General features: G+C 38.7%; 1 protein-coding gene across 1 annotated transcript in view; it reads right to left on the reverse strand.

Moving 5' to 3' along the window:
* Positions 1–24,024, reverse strand: part of myo1d (myosin 1D) — a 118,687-nt gene that overhangs the window by 59,595 nt on the left and 35,068 nt on the right. The window contains exons 12-16 of the mRNA XM_004556795.4: positions 12,744–12,814; positions 7,417–7,491; positions 6,282–6,414; positions 5,425–5,591; positions 1,057–1,264 (exon numbers count right to left, since the gene is read on the reverse strand). Coding sequence (XP_004556852.1) covers positions 1,057–1,264; positions 5,425–5,591; positions 6,282–6,414; positions 7,417–7,491; positions 12,744–12,814 — 654 coding nt within the window. The remainder of the gene's footprint in view (positions 1–1,056; positions 1,265–5,424; positions 5,592–6,281; positions 6,415–7,416; positions 7,492–12,743; positions 12,815–24,024) is intronic.

Consider the following 24,024-nt stretch of genomic DNA (forward strand, 5'->3'; position numbering starts at 1 on the left):
AACTGACTATACGATAAAGATGGGTAGCTTTGGGGCGTGACTACCTGCTCCTTTGATGCCTGGTTTATAAAAACAAAGATGGCGATGGCTAAAACGCTGACCATGAGCCCTCAATATGGCTACTTGCATCGTTCATGTACAGTCTGAATTATTCCCAATATGTAAGGAAAGTCTAAGCTTAGTCCAAGCCAATCTTAACATCTAGCTGAACAATCTAGGTACAACTAATTCACTTCATATTTACAGTCCACTGACACCTGCAGAGACCTCACAGTTAAAGCAGGTGTGATTAACTTCAAAGCCTGCAAAGCAAAAACATCAAAGACATGGCTCAATTACATGAGGACACATCTGCATTATGGTGGTGCTTTTAATTTAACACAAAGAACATCTCTGTTATTGCCCCAAAACCCAGACTCACCTTTAATTCTAAATTAGAGATCTACTTATCTTATCTGGTAACTGTGCGAGAGTTGCGTGGGTGAAAACTCAGACAAAAAAGAGAAGCGGCAGAAAGATATTCACCCTAAGAGATAGAGAATAATGCTAATAGTACAAGATTATATCAGGTCCAAAAATACCTCGGCGCTTGTATAACTTGGAGTACAGGCTGAGCTTTTCTAGTCTCACAGGTTATTCATATGCAGAACAAAAGCTGGTGAATATCAATGAGAGCACGACTTGGGTCTGGAAACAAGAAGAACCTCATGATCTTGTTTCAAGGGCCGTAATCAGATAATAGCTGTTGATGACTGGAAATCGGAGGTATTTACAATAACAGATGTTTGCAATTAGGAACCCTTTTGCTGTCAATGAATACCATAAAAGGATATTTTTTTTGCATGAATTCAGGACAAGTTTTAGAGGATGTAAAAGGACGACTAAAAGAGAAGGAAAATATAAAATCAGTGACAACAGGGGGGCTTTTCATTAGTTTGGCAGCACTAAATCACCAATAAATTTCCCATGATATCAGTGTAATACTGACACATCTGATTTACATTTCAAGCTGACATATCTGATTCATCATCTACTGAGATTCAGTCAGACTCTTACTTTCTGGAGGAAGAGGACGATTCTCTGAACCATTTCAGCTCGCTGCTCCTCCAGGCTGAAGAGCGTCCGCGGCGTGCGGATGAAGACCTTTGTTTTGCCGTAGGCCACGTCGTGGTCGAACCCACAGCCCTGCAAGAGCCTCTTGACTGCATCTTTGTCTGATGGCAAGTCGTGGTTTGGCCAGGTAAACTCGGAGATCATCTTATATCTGGAGGAAGGACAAAGTGTTTGCATGAAGAAATGTGCACTGTGTGTCAGCAGATTTATGACTTTAAATTTAGATCATTGTGGGAGGAATTAAATAGGATCTGGATAATTCTATATATATATTTCACTTTGCTGAGGACTTCTTTCTGTCCTAATGAATCTCCCATCAGCCCCAGCTGTACATTGCATTTGTTTACGATGCCAATATGTCAAATCAAGATGGTACTTTATACCTGCTAAACATCAACATATTAGCAATGCTATAGTTAAATTCAGAGAACATTTTCTAGATATATTTTCAGCATCAGATTACATAGATATAACAAGTCCTGGGTTCAAAAACAAACAGTTAAACTCCTTCTAATCTTCTCTATACTTCTTCATCGACACTCTCAAAGCAAACGTCGCATCATCATCTTCTATTACTTCCTATTTAATTGCAGACTTTAGGGGTGGTTGCCGGAGTTCAGGATGCCATCACTGCTGCCAGATCAAATCAACAGTTTTCAAAACTTTGCCACGTAACAGCTGCGATCTGAGTCATTTCACAGCTGGTAAGGCTGTGATATAATGCCATCACCGAGGAGGACTGGAGTAATGGAGTTGGATGCCTTGTTAGCATGTTATGCAAAAGTCTCATTATTTAATCCTCAATCCAGCAGGATTTCTAGGAGGGCAGTGGGTGAATGTGACAGCTGGGGAATAAGGGTGAGGCACAAGTATGTGTACTATTTTGGAGTGTTAGTTAATACACTGTACACTGTGTAAGTATGGGATTGATCGCATTATGTTCCATTAGAACAAAACAATCTTACAATTATTATATCTTCTATCAGCAGTGATCAGTTCCCAATAAGTGATATTTGACTTGTATTTTTAATTAAAAAAAGAACGTGAAGCTTAAAATGTCAGAGGACGAGTGCTATCGGAGGACTCTAAGAATCCACATCTGTCCTGTAACAGTCTTTAAAGTTTAACCCTGAGCTTTTGTTCTGCTTTGGCCTCATTACAGAAATGTAATGAGGCCAAAGCAGAACATTCTTATGAACGCTGCTGCGTGCAAGACTTTAAACTGTCGAGATTATGGATCTCTTTGATTGCAGATTTGTATTATTAATTTAGCATCCAGTGAAATGTTAATATGCCCATTGTTAATATGTTGATAAGTTCTAAGACCCCAAGTAATGTCTCTGGATATCTCTTTTGTGTTGAAACACAAACAGATTAAAAGAACAGCACACATGAAAAGCCAGAATCAGCTGGTTTTGCAGCCTGTTGTCAAAAACTAGCTCTAGATATAAAACAGGCAAATTTAGCAGATGTCTTGGTCAACGGGTGAAAGAAATGCACTATACATCACTACTTGCAGTACATGCATACGTCATACTGTTGTATACAGCCTATACTACCCGCCTGTCACAGGATAGTTAACAGCAGCGCAGAGTCAACAGAACAAACAAGAACTAAACAAGCTCTTGTGAGTTACCCAAGTCCCACTGGGGGCATCACGATGGACTGCACCAATAAAACAATGCACTGCAGCACCGTGACAGTCAGACACAGGTAATGCACAGAGAATCCAATTACATTTAAAAATAAAGACCCCTGCCTTGCAGACTAAATGGTGTCCCTCTGAAACTCCCCAGGTGTCTGTGTCATGTTAAAATAACCACAGAGAACAAAATATACTTGAAGGATAAAAAGTAAAGGTATGCAGGATCCTTAATTTACTGTTATTGGATGATTATTATTAGTGGAAGCAGCAAGTCTATGTCAGAATCAGCTAAGGTGATTTTCTATTCTGTCTGGTTTTATTACTATGTGCATATTAGTATTGTCAACCAGGTGTGTTTTTAAAGTGCTATATAAATAAATAGATGATGATGATGATGATGATGATGATGATATTCTGCCTTACATGTAGCAGTAGGTAATAAGTTTCTTAAAGCTCTGTTTGAATGCACTAAACGTACTGGAATGTACTAAGTCTTTAAATTCAATCTTTTAACTTTTATTATTTATAATAGTTATGGTAACATTATGTTTTTTTTTCTTGCTAATAACTTTTGTTTCATGTTTCATGATCAAAAAAGTGTTTTAATGAACGATTTTCAACTTGGTCAAATATGTTAGATTTCTTGACTAAATTCCTGTATTGATTTAAGCCTCAGAGGCCAGTTATTGCACCTCCAGTTGCAAGCAATTTAGAACTAATTAGAATGTAAACAGGTTTGCAACATGTCGAAGCTTTTGCCTATGAATAAACCATGAGTTTTTAACACAGGTCACTGACTAGTACTTGCTGTTTGTTTGTTATTGTGCCACATTAAAACTGGGTAATTCTTCAACAAATTAAGATGCCCTATCAGCATCCCTCTTCAGTAATTATAATCAAATGTGGGTGTTTTAGAATTGCTTTTAATCAAAAGGACAAAACATTACGCTAAATTACTGTTTAAAAAAAGAAGACACTGGAGGGATTATTTTGGAATAGCTGCTAGAGATGCAGCTGATTAGTTGATTGGATGCTGATTAGGTTACACAACACAATATTTACACCCCACAGTCAAGACTTTTTCTGCAATATCCTTGATGCCTGATCGACGCACAGCTTCAGGGGTTCAATAACATTTTAATAATAGTGTTTCAGGTGAGGGAAGCTCAGTCTCTTATTGCACAAACATTTTAAAGCTAATCTGAGAAGAAAATGTTTTAAAAAAAATGAATCATGCACCACAAACCTTCAATCTACCATACTTTCATCTAGCATGAAAAATACATCAAACTATGATTTATAATTGTGGTCATTTTTCTCAATGGTCTTGCTTAATTGACTGAACCAAATTAATTTACTGCTCACTGAGGAAAAAAAACTTCAATGTGCAATTAGATCAGGACCACTTGATCTTTAATTAAATGATTTGGTCTGTTGTTGTTCTAATGCGTTGTTGACATGTGCTGCTGTTAGAAAGCAAGATTTGCTGCATTCACACTCAGCCCCTTGGGGACTAAAAGAATTAGGAATCCAACCAGTTTTAGATTTGTAAAAAAAATAAATATGCGGAGCTACCCGCTGTGGCGAACCCTTGTGAATAAATGAGTAATTGAAAGTAGGTTATTTTTCTTCTACTTGGACAATACTCATGCTTCAAAGGCCTAAAATTTATATTCATGTGTGTGTTTATTTTGAAATATTGTATTCAATTTGTCACATTTGATTGTTTTCTTATGGATGTTGTGTAAATGTGCAACACACGCTTGGAAATACTGCGATGGTTTTGATTCCTTCTTATGCATACAAGTTGTAAACCATCTGGGATGCAGTGTTGGTAAGGTTAAGTGTTTCCCAGCACTGAATATTTGATGTCCCGTGGACATGGTCAGGACGGATGATTGAGTGGTGCTCTCCCTCTCCAACCGCCTGCGATATTGCAAAGAGTCAACCATCTGCATGTAGGAATGTCTGCTCAAACTGACCCCAGCATTTTGGCTATGTGAAAAAATTTCTGTATGTTACAGAAACGGTTCACAGAAATGTGTTTATGAGGACATTTAGGGCAAAGAAATAGGCTCCAAATTCATGCAGCTGCTCATTTTACACCAACAACTGTCACTTTAAAGAAGACTGTGGAGTCTTAAAAGTAGCCTCGGCCTCAGCTTTCAAAGGGGGTGAGGAAATGACAGAGTCTGTAAATACGTAACATCATGTTTACTCTGCCATGATAATACCCCAGGACACTCTCACGAAAGAGTCTAAATCTTAAGAGTTTGACTTCTGGGTGAATATTCATATGTGTGGGTGACACAGATTTATATGACTATTTTGTAGCTCATATTCAGGTAAATCTGATCTATTTAATACTTTTACAAGCCATAAATGTCAAAATATTGTTAAATTCAACTTCTCACATGCAAGAAATTGCTGCTTTTTTCCACACCGTTTGTATGGGCTAGTGTGATAGATAGAAAACAGTAAAAAATGGCACCTAACATTTTATAGGCAAAAAGATGAATCAAAAACATAAATGAAGGATCAATCGACATAGGTGGTTTCAGCCTTTTAAGTGGAAAGTAAAGCCCTTTAAAGTATCCATATATAATTCACTCAAACATCTTTAATCATAGGGCAGAGGTGCTTTGAAAGACTGTGTTTTGGCGCACCTTTGTAGGAAGCGAGGGTACGTCTGTCTGTTGGCGAATCCAGCGCGACGCACTCTGACGTTCTCCAGCAGCCCGAGGTATTCCACCTGATGACGGCAGCGCTCATGCTCAAAGAGCAGAGGGGACTTGACATCGTTGGGCTTGATGCAGCGAACGTAGTAGGGTTCCTGTACAGAGCAACACAAGGTGGATTTACACACCAGCCAATGTTTTCTACTGTAGTTCAAACTGCAGTGGTGATATACAGTAACTATATGCTCTTCTGTAACAGACGTGTATTCGCACGGACACCAGGAACAGCAAATAAAGGGGGGCTGGGAAGTTGGTCTCGCACATTAGGGCTTCACCTCATGAATGCTGTTAGATATTATTCATATTTTTCAGGTATTTGCATGTGGGGAATAAAACGAATGCCCGTAACATTCTTTTGCATAACTTTCAGATATACTACTGACAAACAAAGCACAGTTTTGTGCAATGATTTCTTCCAAATTAAACCATATCTGGAAGATAACAGGAAGTAGTTTGGGCAAGTAGTTTTTATTAATATTTAGCATCTCTGATGAAGATGATTCCTTTAATACAATCTTTATTTGCCCCTAAACATGAACATTTTCTTTAAGTCTGGTCATTTACTTCATGTACTTGAGAGTAATATGTAAAGTAAGGTTGAACAGTTTAAAAAATAAAACTTGCAGTATTGCATATCAGCAAGTGTACACAGGTCGTGTCATTTAACAGGATTTGTAGTCAGAATCTTTCTCTTCACTTTAATTCCTTCTTAGGAACACGTATAGGGTTATAATCCACTGGCTCAATATGAATATTATCTGATGCAGCACTTATGAAAGGTTCACCTTGGAGGCGAGGTTCTCCACCAATGAGATCATTGAATTTTTGAAGAGTGTTGCAGCCGTCAGCGGTCGCTTGGTGACCTCTGTGATCCTCAGTTTGCCCTCAGGCCACATGGCCTTAAGTACTGAGTTGGAACTGGACAGAGAAAAAGTAAAGAGAAAAGATCAACATTTACAAGACTACTGAGCAAAAAGAGAAGCAGCAGAATTTAATATTCGTCCATGTTAAATGTGACATATGTGTAACATTTCAACAAGATTTTCTAATCAAATCCAAGCATGACATTTAATGAGACCTATTATGGTCAAGACTGCACACTGCATCACTGGATGCTTGTGCATCCCTGTCCATATGCATGATAAATAAAACTAGATTGTTCAAATTTATATCCATATCTGTTAAGACTGATATAATACAATTATAGAAGACTGAGTTGTCCCTGAGTTGTCGTAATAGGACACAACCATCTATTGTCACAGTGACCTTCTGGGGGAAAAAGGGACATCACATCATCATCTTCTCTAATTTTGTGAATTTTTGTCATAATTAGCATCTGAATTCTTGGGTCATGGCTAAAAACATCTTTTTGTGTTCAGCCTTCTGGATGACCTTAACCTCTGATTACTTAAATCCAATCAATTCACCCTTGAATCCAAGAGCTGCTGTTTCTGTTTAGGAAATATCACATTCAAGTGAAGTACAGACGGACAGCATGAAATTATAATGCCTCCAGCAATGCTTGGGCCCAGCCTGGATGCATATTGGAGGCATTCTCATAAGGATAACAGCTCCATATGGCTACAACACTTAGCACATACTCTTCCAGCCAAAATTAACTGATCTGCTTTCAAAAATGTCATGATTCTGATTTGTGTTAAGAATACCATGAACATACATTAGACAGGTAAGCAATTAGTTGATCACATTTATATTCAGCACAAAAAAAGCTGAAGAGGACTGGTGAAGAAGAGGAGGAGGAGGATAAGAGCAAGCTGGGAGAGGATTCATTGCACTAGTCGTTCTTTTCAGAGAGCTGTCATGTAATCAGCGTGCTAGAAAGTGAAAGAGACACTTTGAAGAGTGTGTGTGGAGGTGATTGAAAATTGAAGCAGTGTGTATTACTGTGTGTTGTGTTACCTGTTGTACAGCAGTCTCTTGAAATCCTGGAACAGAGTGTCTTTGTTCTTATCAATAAAACCCACCACTGAGTACCTGTAGAAATACAGACAGAGGTAAATGCAAAGAGAAAGTCTTCAGATGGTCCAAAATGCAGCTGCTCGCCTGCTAACTGGTACCAAATGGAGAGAGCATATAACCCCAGTTTTAGCTTCTCTACATTGGCTTCCTCTCTCCTACAGGATCCAATTTAAACTTTTACTTTTTGCTTTTAAGCCACTTAACCCCTGAGCCACTTCTTACCTGTCTGAGCTCCTTTCTGTTTATGCTCCAGGAAAAACCATGAGGTCTAGCTCAAAATTAATGCTGTCCATCCCACGGACTTATCTCAAATCTCGTGGCAATAGAGCCTTCTCTGTGGCGGTCCCAGACTGGAATAGTCTTCCCCTAAATATTCTGCACAAACACTTGATCAATTTAAATCACTACTAAAGACACATTTTTAACACACTATGACCCAAACATTTTGGTCTTATTTAATAGTCTTAATTACTGTTTTAATTATTTTATTGTCCTATCATTGTTTTATATTGTTACTATTGTTTTACATTGTTTCTTTTTAATGGCATTTTTATATTGTTAAGCACTTTGTGCAGCATCGTCTGTCTTGTACTTTGCTATATAAATAAATTGGACTGACAGACTGATTGTATGGCATCAGCAGTGATGTGGACACTGTAGTCCTCTGTTGTGCTGAAAAGAGAGCTGACTGCGAAAGCAAAGCTGTCGATTTACCCGTCATTGTACACTTCTACCTATGGCCATGAGCTCTGAGAACTGATATTACTGATATTCCACCACATTGACAGGATCCAGGTGGTGTGGTTTAGGTATCTGACTATGATGCTTCTTTGTTGCTTTCTGGACGAGGGGTTCTGGGTAAGACCTAGGGCAGGGGTGGGCATCTCCAGGCCTCGAGGGCCGGTGTCCCTGCAGGTTTTATATGTGTCCTTGAACCAACACAGCTGATTTAAATGGCTAAATTAGCTCCTCAACATGTCCTGAAGTTCTCCAGAGGCCTGTGTGTTGACCCAAGGTGAGATCTAAAACCTGCAGGACACCGGCCCTTGAGGCCTGGAATTGCCCACCTCTGACCTTGCGTAACCCATGAAATGATGGAGACACTGGTTTGAGAACACCTCAGGGTCCTCCTGGATAAGCTGGAAGAAGTGGCTAAGAAGAGGGAGGGGCTTATGTGCCTGGACTGTTACCCCCATGAGCCAACCAAGATAAGGATGGGTGGATGGATGGATCTGTGAATGTCTGATTTAGACAGCATCAGTTAAACAGGGAGACCACAATGTGGCCTCCAGCTGCAGTCTAAGGTGTGGAAGAGCAGCTTTAACATCAGGTGCAGGGAGTGAATGTCACGTGAATTTCAACTTCAGCATCAGGTGAGAGCAAGTGGGAGCACACCCTGAAGCACAAGTGGAAGGTAAGCTTGTTCTTTTCACCACAGCAGGACTGTAGTGGGGTGTTAATCTGAGAAGAGTGAGCAGGTGGGCTTTTATACACTAATCGTCAATAATAACGGACACTGTAGGATCAGCACACTGACAGCAGCTGGGACACTTTACCTAATCCAGTTATCCCAGTAATCTCTGTCCAGTGTTTTAAAGTGGTCGGTTAAATTTTATTGTTGTTTTTCAAATGATAATAATTAGAGATGGACCGATCCGATATTACGTATCGGTATCGGTCCGATACTGACCTAAATTACTGGATCAGATATCGGAGAAAAATAAAAAATGTAATCCGATCCATTAAATATCACGAAAGCACCTCACAAAACTTGCAACACGCCGTAACTCACCTCAGAACGTTAGCACGTCGGAGCAGTATGCATCACGTGATAGAGCAGCTGTGGCATGCGGGACCTGTCGGTGGTCTGGATAGCATTTGGAGCTTCGCTAGCAACCCGGCATTTCATCTCCGACAAAGTTATCCCCGAGAGAAGTAAAGCAAGTGTGTAAGTCCATCTCTGAATGTTTGTAAAGCATTCCTGCGTTAAGCTTAACAAGCGATATATGGAGCGACTGCCTCTTCTCGCTGCTACTTCAATCATGAAACTGCTTAACGATCAGCTGATCGGCTTTTCTGTGGCGAGTCCATCTCTCTAGTTTGCTTTTGGCCCACTTTGCACCAGAAAGAGGAAACCAGCGGCTGAACAACAGCAGCACATTTAAGCTTGATAAGCTGTTGTTAGAATTTATTTAATATTACTTTCTACTCGAGGATCTTTTTCTACGTAGCTGACGCTGGTAACTGTGCAGGGGCGCATCTAGCAAAGTTTAGCCAGGGGGGCCGATAGGGCATTAACAGGGAAAAGGGGGCACAAAGACATACTTTTTTCTTATTCTCATTTAAAATGTCTAGCTTTTAATAAATAATTATCTGACACCCAAAGTTTTAATTTGATGTAAAATGAATAGAAGTCAATTACTGTATATAGTGACTATTAAGTCTAATCTCCAAAAAGTTGATTCTGTTCATCTGGACGTAGCGTTTTGTGGGAGAAACGTTTCGTCACTCATCCAAGTGACTTCTTCAGTCTATTAAGTCTAATATATATATACCCTAGTAAGCTATAGTACTTTTTCCTTTGGGAAGGTACCATCTGTGCAGTCTGCAATTTTGTTGAAGAAAGATGTTGAATCTATTTAATATTTCTTGAAAAATAATTGATTTTTCTGTGCATTTTTTTCACACTGCATCAAATTAAGGTTGATTACGTCGATTAAGCATCATGAGGTGGAGCGTGAGGGGTGGTTCCCTATTTTTTATTTATTTATTTTTGTTGTTGCTGGGAGTTGGAACCCTATTAGTTAGGTTGCTTAATATTTATGCTAAGTACTCTTTAAAATACCAGAATAGGGAGGATGGTGTAGGTTTAAGTTTATTAGATTGATCAGTATTGCTGAACTATGAAATATTTTTTTTTTTGCATACAGGTATAACAGAATAGCTTTAGTGTAGTTGTTGTTTTAAACTTGAGTATGAACTTATACAAAATGCAGCAAGATATTTAAAAAACAGTTTTGTTGATTAAAAAACACTATATCGGATTCATATCGGTATCGGCAGATATCCAAATTTATGATATCGGTATCGGTATCGGACATAAAAAAGTGGTATCGTGCCATCTCTAATAATAATTTTCATGTGAAAACTGTCAGGCTAATATTCAGATCCACTTTTTTTAGTTAATCAACAAGAAAATAAATGAACCTTTTTTATAATCATTTTAAAAGCTTGTGGGAAGACACACCAACAGGTAGCTGTTAGTGGTGACAGCACTGAGGTTGTAAATGAATACAAATATTTAGAGACAGCGATCAAGGAAAATCTGTCATAGGATTCAAACATAAGTGCCATTTACAAGAAAGGAAACAGCAATTGTATCTCATCTGAAAGCTGCAACAGTTTGATTCAACTTGTATTTATATAGCACTAAATCCCAACAACATTTGCCACAAGGCACGTTATATTCTAAGGTAGTAATAGAAAACTCCAACAATCAGACGACTTTGAGCAGGCTCTTGGCAACAGTGGGAAGGAAAAACTCCCTTTTAAGAGAAAGAAACATCCGGCAATATCAGGCTCAGGGAGGGGGAGCCAAGAGCCGTGACTGGTTGGTGGTGAGGGGAGGAAGACAGGACAAAGACACGCTGTGGAAGAGAGCCAACAATAAACGCATGTCATCTATCAAAGAGATGTCTTTGATAGATACACACTGGCTCTTTTATTCTATGCACATGTGGAATGTACTCGCCTTCTGTTTTGCTTTTTTGCCTGGAATTTTTACTGTCTGTAGTTAATAAGAGCAAATTCAATAAAATTGCACGTCAGCAACAACGCAGTTTGGCATAGTCTTAACTGGTGGGAACGGGCAAAGGTTCAGGGTACCACAATTTCTCATGCTCAGAGATCTTTTATACCTTGTATCACTCTGTCAAACAAATCAGGTGATATCACGTATGTGTACATAGTTACGCCTTGGTTTTTCGAAATATTATTTTTATTCTTAATGTCTGTAGGGACTTCATTGGTTGTATTTATCTCACATAAAAAGGCAGAAATGGAACTTCTGAAAAGACAAAGATTACTACTACCACTTGCTTCAGGGAGGGCGTTATGTGACTGCATTAAAGAACACATCCTTAGCCATAACTGCATAAAAACTGTGACCGTTTCCTGAATCTAACAAACAGTTAAAAAAATTTTTACTTAATTTTGCTCAACCACAGAGCTGCACTGTGACATGAGTCTAATAAACAATAATAAATCATTTTAAGTAAATGCATGCTGTTACTGATGCAGCCACTACAAATATTACTCTGCCTCCTGCCTGGTGTAAGACGATCAGGGACCAATCAAGGCCGCCTGTCGAACCTGCTCCTCTGCCTCAGTCATCCCCCTGGGTGGCAGACACTTAGCCTTCACAAATGGGCTCAACATGCTTCCCTGAGAGCACTTTTTGGGAAGCTTAGCCTGTTTGGTTTATTCTTTTGAATGGCATCCAAGTAAGTACTCTGGGATTTGGGACTGGGAAATGGTGCTGTATTTTTATTTTTTTTGTGAGACATCATGTAATTAGGATGTCATTTAAATGTTTGAATCTGTCCACCAGTCTTCTTACACAACTGGAATGGGCAGAGTGATTGACTATAATGACAGTTTTCACCAATGACTTGGCACGTCACTGCCTTTCCAATCCAATTCCATGTGGATAAAACTATAAATTGATCACTTTGATTAAGATTAATCTTCATTTCAAAGGATGTCTTTGACGCTTTCAGTATGAATCAGTCAAACGGGGTATTTGGGCACTGAGAGCCAATTCTTCGACATCAGTAGCAGATGGTGTAAATGTTGAGGTGGACTAGATAAAAAGATTCGGGGCCTGGTTTAGAGAGAGTTTTACATTTTTTTAAAGCATGACTATTATATCTGGAAAATAGTAAGTGAAAGCAATGTAAATGTGTTTTTAACATTAAGTTAACTGGAGAGACATCCCTACAGGAAGCTAACTGTTGAAAAGAAAAAAAGAAGATGGGTTATGAAACAACGATTTGGTTAAAATTCAGTTGCAAAGTGTGATTTATTGCCCTGAAAACTATTCAGATTCTTTTAAGAACCAAAACCTCCATCTGCTCCTGAAGTGGGCCAGAGTGCAAGGCTGTGGTTTGAGTCGCCAGCTCTGAGGCATGAATATGTAAAGCTGAGGAAAAGAGGATGAATCATCAGTAAAAGCTTTTCCTGAATAAATAAAAGTCTTAGATACTTACACCACATCTCCTGCATAGTGCCTGATGCGAAAGTCTCTGTCAAACTCCAAACTCTTGTCAGTTGGTGAGAGCTGCAGAGACAGACGAGAAGAGAGAGCAGCGAGTGAGCAATGACACGGTAAAGTGTTCCTCAGAACAATGTATTAAAAGCATAGAGCCTTAAGGCAAAGAAAGAGACATTCACCATTTATCTAAAAATATAAAGTAGTGTTACATCAGTGCTGCTTGTTAGTACTGTACAGCCCATTACCTAAGCTTTCCAATTCAAATCACAAGTGTTCAGCTCCAAAATAAGCAGACATGGGTCAGATTTACATTTAAGTCCCCTCACAGCTCTATTAACCTCTTAGGACCTGGCGTCCACATATGTGGAGATCACATTTTGGGTTATTTAGACCAAAATACTCAATTTTGCTCTACAAGGGCCTGATATCCACTTACGAGGACATTATACTGCTACTGTTCTATCAAAATTTTAAATGAATATCCTCATACGTGGCTCTTATTTTTCTTAAAAACAAAAATAAGGTAAAAAAAAAAAAAAATCTGGTAATTCTTTCTTTTTACATTCATCAGGCCCCAATCAACCTAAATATCAAAGAGAAATTAAAAATGAATGCCGTGGAAGAGTTCGGGTCTTAGGAGGTTAAAAAAAACCCACACCATCAACAGAGTGTACGCCAGGGTTAATAATAAATAAGGTCAAAGTTTTCTTAACTTGAAGGCCACGTTTTGATTGTTGCTTGATCATCATCATTGCAGGGACAACACAGCAACGGCCATTCAAGCTCACATTCACAAGTTGACCTAACACGCACCAGAGAGAACATATGCAGGCACTGGGAGAACATGCAAGCTCCACACAGAACTGCCCCAGCAGGCCAGTGGGTTCAAACCCAGGACCTTCTTGCTATGAAAAGCGTAAGGTTGACAGATGCATCAGGGGCAACCTGGGTTTAGGTATGTTACCCAAGGATCCTTAGATACGCAGAGCAAAGGAGCCGGAGATTAGTAGATGACCCAGCTTATTTCCTGAGCCACAGGCGACCCCATAAAAAACCTTCTGATTTTATTTTCTTCTCCAGTGCCTTTAATGCAGCTCTCTACATGACAAACTATTAAAGTTAAACTGTATAGAGTGATGGGCAGAGCTGTTACTGCAAAAGTAGATGCAACGGGGCAGAAAACACCAAGACTGTCGTCACTGATAATGTCTCATAGAACAGGGCAACGAGGGGGGAGGACAGAAAGAAACAAAAGAAGGTGCTGAAAACATTCAAGGCACAGGCAATAGACATGGCAGCAGAGATGAGACAAGGAGAAAGAAGAGGGATATATGTGGTGTGATTGGAAGAGACAGAAGTAAAAAAAAATAAAGTGTGTGTGTGTGTGTGTGTGTGTGTGATATACTGACACATGTATGTAGGCCAGTGACAGCAGAGCAAAGAGGGAGGAAGCATGAATGGAGATGCAGAGAAGTCTTCCGCAGCCCTGAAACAGCCTCTGATGAGCACATCAGGGTTCTTATTTCATCCACAACTGCACAGCAGCGAGTTCATTATGGGCTGTGCCGCTGGGTAAAGTAAGTGTGTGAGTGTGTGTGTGTGTATATGAGTGAGAGGCATCCCGAGATTCTGTCGCAATCCCAAGGAGACACAAGTGATTAGGAAGAGAAGGGTGAGGGTACAGGAAGCAGCAAGATTTTTAACAAGGAGAGAAAAAAATAATCCGTGAAAGCCCCTGGGATGGATATCTAAACATGGGTCGAGAAAGAAAAGCCCGAGAGTCATAGAGTATTGCCAGAAGTATACAGACAGGGCTTTGGTCTACAAAAAGTTTGTCTTTTATAATGATAAACAGCTGTTTCATACTCATTCATCAGCAGAAATACTACAAGCTTGGTCTGGCTCCTCAGATATGTGAAAATATTCTGTTTTGTTTTGGGGTTTTTTTTTTTTAAATATATAATTGTAAACTAAATTCTTTGGGGTTTAGACTGCAGGACATTTTTTCTGCTTTTCCTTCATTTTGTTAAACATTTTTCTAAAGCAATTAATCTACTAATTACTTGCATAATTAGTTGCCTGGAAGACTGAAAACAGCTACAGACTCTAAGGCTACCCTGAACACATGTCCTGTCTATTTCAGGTAAGCTTTAAACCACCAGGGCTGTAAACACCTGATATCACTGGTCATGTGTGGGGGGTATAACTAGCAACCAGAAGGTTGGTTGTTTGCAATGGCAAACAGTAAGCGTGAAAGTGTCTTTGCTTGGATTTACAATAAGATAGAAGTGTGGCAGAAACTAGCTTGAGTGCAAGGTGGTCATGGGGGTGAAAACCACAGACTGCAAAGAAATATACTGGTACAAGGAGCATGATCCATCACTATAGACACACAAGAAGAATGAAATCACAAAATATGTGTGAGCTTCGCAGGTCTCAGTTTCCAGACTTTTACAAACTAGAACGGAGTGAACAGAGTAAACAGTGTTTCTGAAACTCTTCATTTTAGGAGGTCCAGAAAAGTCAAAGTTGTAGTGTGAACCTAGAGGTAAACCTTTCAAAAGTTACAGATTTTAAAACTAAAATATTACCGTGGCTCTGCTCCAAGGTTCAGAACTTATCTGAACAAAATTTACTGCAGTGGTTTAATCCTAATCAGTGACAATCCCAAACCTATAGCACCAAAACTAAGCCCAATCCTTTGTGCATGTTTTTGCTTTTCTTCAAAACAAACAGAAATTTGCAAAAGACGGACTGTCATCCCCTTTTTTGTGTCAGAGAAAGCCATCCTCAATATTTATGCTACACTAAGAACATCCTGACTTGCATAACAAATCAATTGTCTCATTAACACACAGGAACAAAGAAAAGCCTCACACTTCCCAAAATATTTTAGATGCTGTTCTGAACGTCCCTTTCCTGTTGCTACTTGCACAAGCGGGGAATTTTTTGAAAGCTTGGCATGGAACAAATTTGACTGTGCAGAGCTCAACCTCATCTAACACCTCTGAGATGAACTGGAACACCGGCTGTGAGCCAGGCCAGGCCTCATCACCTGTCAGTGCTGGACCTCACTGCTGCTCTTGTATCTGGGCTGAAACCCTACTCTATCAGATCAATCCCAATGATCCTGGAATATCTGAAAATCCCATAAAAAACATTTATCTTTATTTTTGGTTATTAGTGTGGATGCTGATTAAGCATCCACAATATTGTTCTTCTACTTTTAAATTTCTGTACGTTTTTTGTATGCTATGTCCAGTTTTTTCAGAAAATGCATTTTCTAGTTATACATTTTACATTTTTACTATACATTTTAGTTATTATTTATACTATATGTACTATATAAATTATATTATATGGTCTAAATTCAATAAATAAGTAAGTTCAGTTCATTCAGTAAGTACAGCAAATTCTTCATGTTTCTCTCAAGTATAGGAGATAAACTGTTTGGAAAAATCAAACACACTTTTTAGGGGTTATTAGCCTTAAACACACACTGAAACACAGAACAGACAGACAAACAGATGCTATATCAGACAGACAGCCTGCATCTGTGGGAAGCCATACTTCCCTTCATCCATCCCAATCAGATACACTCCATCTCACACACACACACACACACACACACACACACACACACACACACACACACACACACACACACACACACACGTAGACAAGACACAAATCTTGGCAGCGCTGTTGTTAGCACCTCCTCCGTGTCTGGGTTTCAGCCTAGCATTAAGTTTGAGACTGCTGTAGTGCTGGTTGTGGTGCTGCGTGCGTGCGTGCTCATCTACGGAGAAAGAAGCCACTTAAAAGAAAGAACAATGGTCAGAATAATGGCAACACAGAGACTTTGATGTCAGACGAAATAGCCACAAGCAAGGGTAGATGCACAATTATTAGGTCAACTTAAATCGCTGCATTTATTCTCAGTGAGATTAGCACTAATACAATCTACAGTACTAACCAGTACTGTGCAGTACTGACTCATATTTTTTTTCTACACTATGTTAACAACTTGTATTTTTTTTGAAAGGTTGTATTTAAAAAGCACAAATATCTTACTATAATAATAGTGTACATATGGATATATCTGTCTATATGTACCTTTTCCTCCATAACGGGTGGACCAGTCTGAGGAAACACTGTCACACATACAGTGATTATTAACATCTATATTTTTTGTAAATCCCAATTCTTTTGATTTTTAAAATATATATATAATTCAAATTATTCACCTGCCAATGGAATGTTATGTTCTCAGGTTGTTTCACATGTAACATTTGATGCACGCTGCCCGTATATAACTTAACAGTCACTAAAATTTGTATCCACAATGGAATTTCATTCGGGATGCCACTAAATTCAGAGCAATTTTTTTTTAAAGAACTATGTGTTTTTAAGGAAAGTTTAAATATTTTTCTTTATTTTACTTTCTTTATCGTCAACTTTAAAAAATAAGGTCTATGACCCATCAGGTTATATAAGCCATCAGTAAAGATATTTTAAAAGTTAACAATTTTTAATGAGAGTGTCAGTGATGCGGTAGCACATTCAGCTCATGATCCATTAAAATTCAAAGATAAAATTAAAGAATAAACCTTGGTGTTGACCTAGAGTACAGTTTGGGTGAAGGCCTATTAAATGATCATTGTTTGCAAGTTTCACTAAAATTTGATCAAGAGGAGTGATTGTTGTAAATTGTGGGCAGATGAATGACTCACCATGACATAGGTTCATCTTTAATCTTAGAAATATAAAGACAGAAGCTGCTAAAATGTGAACAAGGCAAAAATGTAAGAATAACTAAAATAATAACTGCAGAGCAACTCAGTTATTTCAGTGAAATTTTAAAAAAAAAAATGCTAGTGATGCTAATTTAAGAGGTAGGACATAGTGATTATGGCGAACAGCTTCACCTCATGAATGTAAATATGCAGAACAGAGAAAAAGAAAAAGTACAAAACATTTGAAAAGACCACAAGAGAGTTCCCAAAGCCTAAGGTGTTCCTGGTCACCATGCTTGCTTTATCTGATTTGCAGTTTAAAATTTGAATGTACGATGCCAGAAAAAAAAAATTGTTTAAAATTAATTTTCATATTCACAAAGAAACAAAGAAGCACGACCACTCTGGCCTTCGTTTCACCCTGTTCTGCTTTAAAAATGAAATGCATGTTTAGCAGAAATTACTGCCGACAGCCAAAGCATTTAATTAAAAACAGAAAAGGACTTCAGGTACAGCCAAAAACATAAAACGAAACTGAGGAAGAAGAAAGAATGATCGGGTAATATGAAAATGGAAACAAGATAGACAGAACAAAAAATAATATCATTTAACCTCAAAATAACGAGCATTAAAATAATCTTGATAAAAGAATAGAAGGCAGAAGAGATGAGGCAACAAGAGATGGGAGGATTTAAATACAGAGAGAAGAAGCAGAGCGAGAGCTGAGGTGAGAAGGCGAGAGACAGACAAGAACTGTGGGCCGAGCGCATCAGGTACACAGTGTAACATAAGCTGGTGTCAAAACGACAAAAAGCAGTGATAAGAAGCTTCCACACGTCATTTTCACTTTTTCCTTTTATTGCTGTCACATGTTTCAACATTTATTAGCAGAGAAAAGCGCCTTGAGGCGACTTTTGTTGTGATTTGGCGCTATATAAATAAAATTGAATTGAATTGAATTGAATAGAAAAGACGAGATGAAAACAACCAGGACAGAGCTGACAGCAGAAACTGAAGCAGAGGTTACTCATTCTTCTGCAGTATGTTCAGAACATACCTGACCATGAAGATAAAGGACTGAAGCAGCACTAAGAGCCAGACATCAGGCTTTGGTAACATATATGTAATTGGAAAGATCAACAAAGCGAGAGGCAACAAATGTAAAAGAAAAAAATGGAAAATGTGAGTGAGGCTACAGCTTCCACAGACACTGGTTTTCAACTCAGCAGACCTGCTATAGGAGTTACTTGTTAGATCTCCTCAGGTCCACTCAAACAAGAAACACGATTTGGATAATCCCTCTGGTAGAGTTCAGACACTTAGAGAATAGTTCTTCATTAAAACCTCCAAAGTATGCACCCAACCGCCAGTATGCACGGAGACAGAATGGAAGATAAAAGTAGATGTTTCACGTTACACAGCTGACCTTATCACATCAGTATGGTCCTGGGTGTGAAACCCCTGGCTGACTGGGGCCTTTCTGTGTGTACGCATGTTTTCATGAATCAAAGATAATAGGTTCTGTCTCAGTACTCCAGTTTTCACCCACAGTCCAATGGCATGCAGGGGTAAGGGTAACTGGTGATTCTAAGGGCCAGATTTACTAAAAGGGACAAAATAGCGTGTGGGCGCAATAAATCTGGCACTAAATTAGCCAGAGTTATGAAATTAAGTGTGACTGGTTGTCTGTCTCTCTGTGGTAGCTCTGTCATAGACTGGTGACTTGTTCTGTAAAAGCTGGGATGAGCTACAGCCTCCCCCTGAATTGGAGCAGAAGGATAGGTAGCTTTTTAAAAACATTTTTAACAGCACGTTCCATGCTGTCTGAAACCCCCGGGGTACAATTTTTTGCTGTTTTCTAAAACAATGTATATGTTGCTTCTATGAAAATGATCGAATGACCAATCTGAGAAAAAAAAGACATGTACCATCAATACTAAAAACTACACTACATGTCTGCACTGTGGTATGAATTTTCTTTAACCTCCTCCTTCTTTAATTTCTCTTTGATATTTGAGCTGATTGGGACCTGATGAATGTAGAAACAAAGAATTACCAGATTTTTTATTTTTTTTTACCTTATTTTTGTGTCTAAGAAAAATAAGAGCCACATATGAGGATATTCATTTAAAATTTCCATAGAACAGTAGCAGTATAATGTCCTTGTAAGTGAATATCAGGCCCTTGTAGGGCAAAATTGAGTATTTTGGTCTAAATAACCCAAAATGTGATGTCCACATATGTGGACGCCAGGTACTAGGAGGTTAAATGTTTAAAATTTTACTTAAAAATGATTCAATTGAAGTACAAAAATTACATTTACCCTAAAATACAAAGTTAATGTTGATCATCTTGTCATTAGTCCAATAACTAAAGCAGTTAAGGTCCAACTATTGTTTAATGTAACAGCCAATATTAAATGTCAGAAACATGGCTACTGGTTTTGACATTGGCTGTTACATTAGACACATCGGCCATGTTTCTGTACAGACGAGTTCAGTGGATCTCATTCTGGCAAACCAAACCCTTTTGAACAGATTTTATTGTTAAACTGTCAATAAAAGTGACCTCCAACTTAATGTGAAATGCCCCACTTTCTGCCAGCTTCTCGCCTTCCATCACCTCCTGCAATCACTTTTCCTGCAGTCCTGTTTGCCACCTGTGCCCTCCTGCTCTCTAGCCTCTGGACTGGAGAGCCATCTATGATGCCACAAGCCAGACCTCCCAATGAGAAGCATCTGACTATCTCCAAGCCTGTCAAGAACTCACACTAGGCACTGCAGTCAACAATGCAGGTGGCAGATGAGGAGATGGATTTTACGTTTCATGCCCAGTGCACTGAGTGGCAGCTGTCAGGACATTAAAACCCAGCATATCAAACTACATGCTAATCCAGACACCAACAGACAGAGTACAAACCCTGAAACAACCATCAGACTGTCCTGGTGCTGAACCGTTTTACGCCACCGATTCTCCTCTTAGAGGCATCAGTTAGCTGCCTGTGTCCATCCTGACTGCTACAGCTGACCTTGTGCATCCCTGGGACTAATGACCAGCATCTCAGTGATTAGCATCACCAACACATGGCCCATAACAGCTTTACCACTTAGTACACCATGTGCACTCATACATGTAGCAGAAGGCAGAGGACACACATACACAAGCATATACTCATGTACATCCCATTAGTATGCCGCGCCATAGCATGCCACATGCTGCGATGCTGTGATCTATGTGAAAGGTAAAAAAAGAAAACAGTGAAAGCAGATGGGAGAAAATTGAAATATATAAAGTGAAACAACGAAAGATTTAAAAGCTAATAAAAAAACAGAAAAACTGATATTTTACTGCAAAATGCTACCAAACATGTGATTGCTTTAGCAAATTATAGATTAGAAAATGAAGCTGATGTTATTCTATTTAATAAATCCAGTATAACAATAACACTTTTCAGCAGCCCAAATCACAGTGTTTCCTGTTGAAAATCTTTACACCTGCAATACCAGATTTTTTTTGGGGCCACTTGGGAGCTACAAACAAAATCAGACAAAAATCCAGCAGATACGGAGCAAACGAGGTATTTGCTCTCCTTTCAGATCTTCTCCTGAGGGGAATCTCTGGATCTTTAGCTATCAAATTCTGCTCTATGTTGAACAACTAACTCTGTGTGCTTGTAAATGGTTGGGTAGTAGCACACATTAAATTACAAAAACAGCTGCCTGAGCACATTTATTTAAAATGTTACGGCCAAATAAAATATCTGTGTTACGAGGGAAGAAACTTATAAAGATAATCCATCCACCCAATTGTTAGCAAAAATGTTAAGGTTATACACACGCAAGCCCAGATATAACGCCCTTACAAACAATATTCAAATCAGTGGTAAACACTGAGACATAACACAATAAGCTACTGCAGATTTGACATCTAATTCAATAGCTGGTCTCTACTGTTTGTGGTTTTCCGCTTTGTAATCAGGGTCATACCCAATAACTTGCAGTAAAAACTGAAAAGGCCAATCACTGTCTACAACTTTACAGCAAGTGTTTAAATTGTTGTGTAACTGTGAGCCTACAAACATACCATGCAGACTAAAATAGAAAAGAAATATTTAAACAATAAGGCTTTTACATTTCAGTGTTTGTGGTGCAAGAAGACAAAAAATCAAGTAAAAAGGCGACGAGGCGTGTAGACACAGTCAAACTACACAGTTTGTTAGCGATGAGTCATTACATTTATGAAACTAGTTAGATTTCAGTGTGATTAAAGTGTTGAGTCGAGCACACACAGGCTGATACAAAAACTGGAGACAGCTGGATTTTATGGCGCCAAAAGCAAAAATCTGACTGATGTATCACTCGCATCAGATTCAAGTGCTTCCCTTTAGGTGAGAATTCTCTGTAAACAAGCCCGCAGCTCCCATGCATCAAAACTGCCTGATTAATTCATAACAAGGCTGAGAAGCCTGGAAGCAAATGAAAAGAAATTCAGATCAGCAGACTCCAACGCAACATGACATATGGAGACCTGAAAGAACGGTTTAGGAATGCTCTCTCTTCTTACTTTGACAACGGCGTGCCAAATTTAATGTCCACATGTAGTATGTAGCGAATGAACGAACACTGCAGAGCGTACGTATTTGTGCGTCACATTTTGTGAGCTGAAGCCAGACGACAGCGTAGCATCATTCAGTCCTGGAACCAGAGTGAGAACATTACGGTAGATCGTGTTATGTGAACATTTCCTGGAATTGATCTCTGACTCAATCTCTTGCTCTGCATGTCTCATTTCCATCTCATCAGCTTTTGAGGCTCTCATGCGACTACTGCACACTGAAGCAGAAATGGTTTACATTTCGTATACACTCAGCAAGCAGTTTATTAGTAAAATAACCAGTGAAAGGCAATGGATTTTTATACAGCACTGAACCTTCCTTCACGTTCAAACTGCTTTATTTAATTTTACACTATAGTGCTTTTGTTATTTAGGATCATTATGAAGTAATTCTAATGAATTACACCGAGTTATACCTACAAGTCTTTCTGTTATTTTGTCTGACAGTAACCTGAATAACTAAAGCATCTTCAGTGTTGGTCAAGTTACTTGAAAAAAGTAATCAGTAACTAATTACTGATTACTTCCCCCAAAAAAGTAATCCTGTTACTTTACTAATTACGTTTTTTCAAAAGTAATTAATTACTTAGTTACTTTTTATAAACATGATTTACAACCTGAATAGGTGATAAAGTGATAGATCTTTCAGCCCAATTCTACTTTTTCTACATAATCCATCATACAAAATGTAATCAAATGAAAAAGTCTCTTTTTAAAAAAAATTGTTTTATCAGTTTTAATCTTTTAACTTTATGCATCAAGCAAAAATTAAATTATATGCACCATTCTCTGACTTGAAGAAATTAGTTTAACATTTAAACTTATTTTCTGCACATTCCAGCACATAAAATAAAATATTTTTTGTGTTTACACTCAGTCTTTCAAATAGATGCAAGTAAAACACAGCAGAAAATAAATAAAGTCAAAGACTAGCGGTCCTGTTGCTCTATTTTCACCTGTACAGCAGGAGTGGGGTAGGCGGAGGTTTGCCCTGGTGCAGGTGTGCCGCAGCGGTCAGTGGAAGAATACGCGAGTTTCTCTGTGAATTTCCCATTACGTCGTAGCGCACTCGGTGCTTGTTTACAGGGGTTTTTTTCCCGCTGTAAAAAGAAGTTTTCTTCCCACGCACAACGGACGCTAATGTTTTTGTCACTTTTTATGGAATCAAACTCAAAGTAAGGTCAGTACTTCCACACTTTAAACGCTGCACGCTCATACTCTCTCCTGCACTCGATATACTGTATTATCCATTGTTGATCTGCACACAGCTGTTGTCACAAACGTCGCACTCGCTTACGTCATTGTCATGAGACACTCTCGCAAAAAACAAAAAATCACGGATTTAGTAACGCAGTAACGCAGCGTGCTTACGGGAAAGTAACGGTAATCGAATTACCGTTTTTGCGATAGTAATCCCTTACTTTACTCGTTACTTTAAAAAAGTAATCAGATTACAGTAACGCGTTTACAAGTAACGCGTTACTGCCCATCTCTGAGCATCTTTATGCATAATGCAGGTATGTATAGTTGGAAATGAAGCTGCATCACTGGTGTTTATTGATGACATGGCCCAAAATAAATATCTATACTGAGAAATGCTAAATTGATAGGTGTGAGCTTTCATAATCGTATCAAAAACAGAGCAGAAAAGAGAGCGTAGAGCTGCTAAAGCCAACTAAATGGTTCTCAAATGGCTCACTCTTCTGACCTCAGCCCAGTTGAGCATGCCTTTCACCTACTGAAGACAACACTTAATGCCCAAACAACCACACACAAGCAGCACTAAGCAATGCCTGACAACATATCTCAGTTAAATGAAATCCAGCATCTGCTGATGTCTGTGGGTTCATTGATAGCAAAGCTTCAGCGTTTAAAGTCATACAAATAAGCTTAAACTCAAAATTACTGTATGTAGGTTTACTTACT

The sequence above is a fragment of the Maylandia zebra genome, linkage group LG8 (genome assembly GCF_041146795.1).
Source record: "Maylandia zebra isolate NMK-2024a linkage group LG8, Mzebra_GT3a, whole genome shotgun sequence".
NCBI lineage: Eukaryota > Metazoa > Chordata > Actinopteri > Cichliformes > Cichlidae > Maylandia > Maylandia zebra.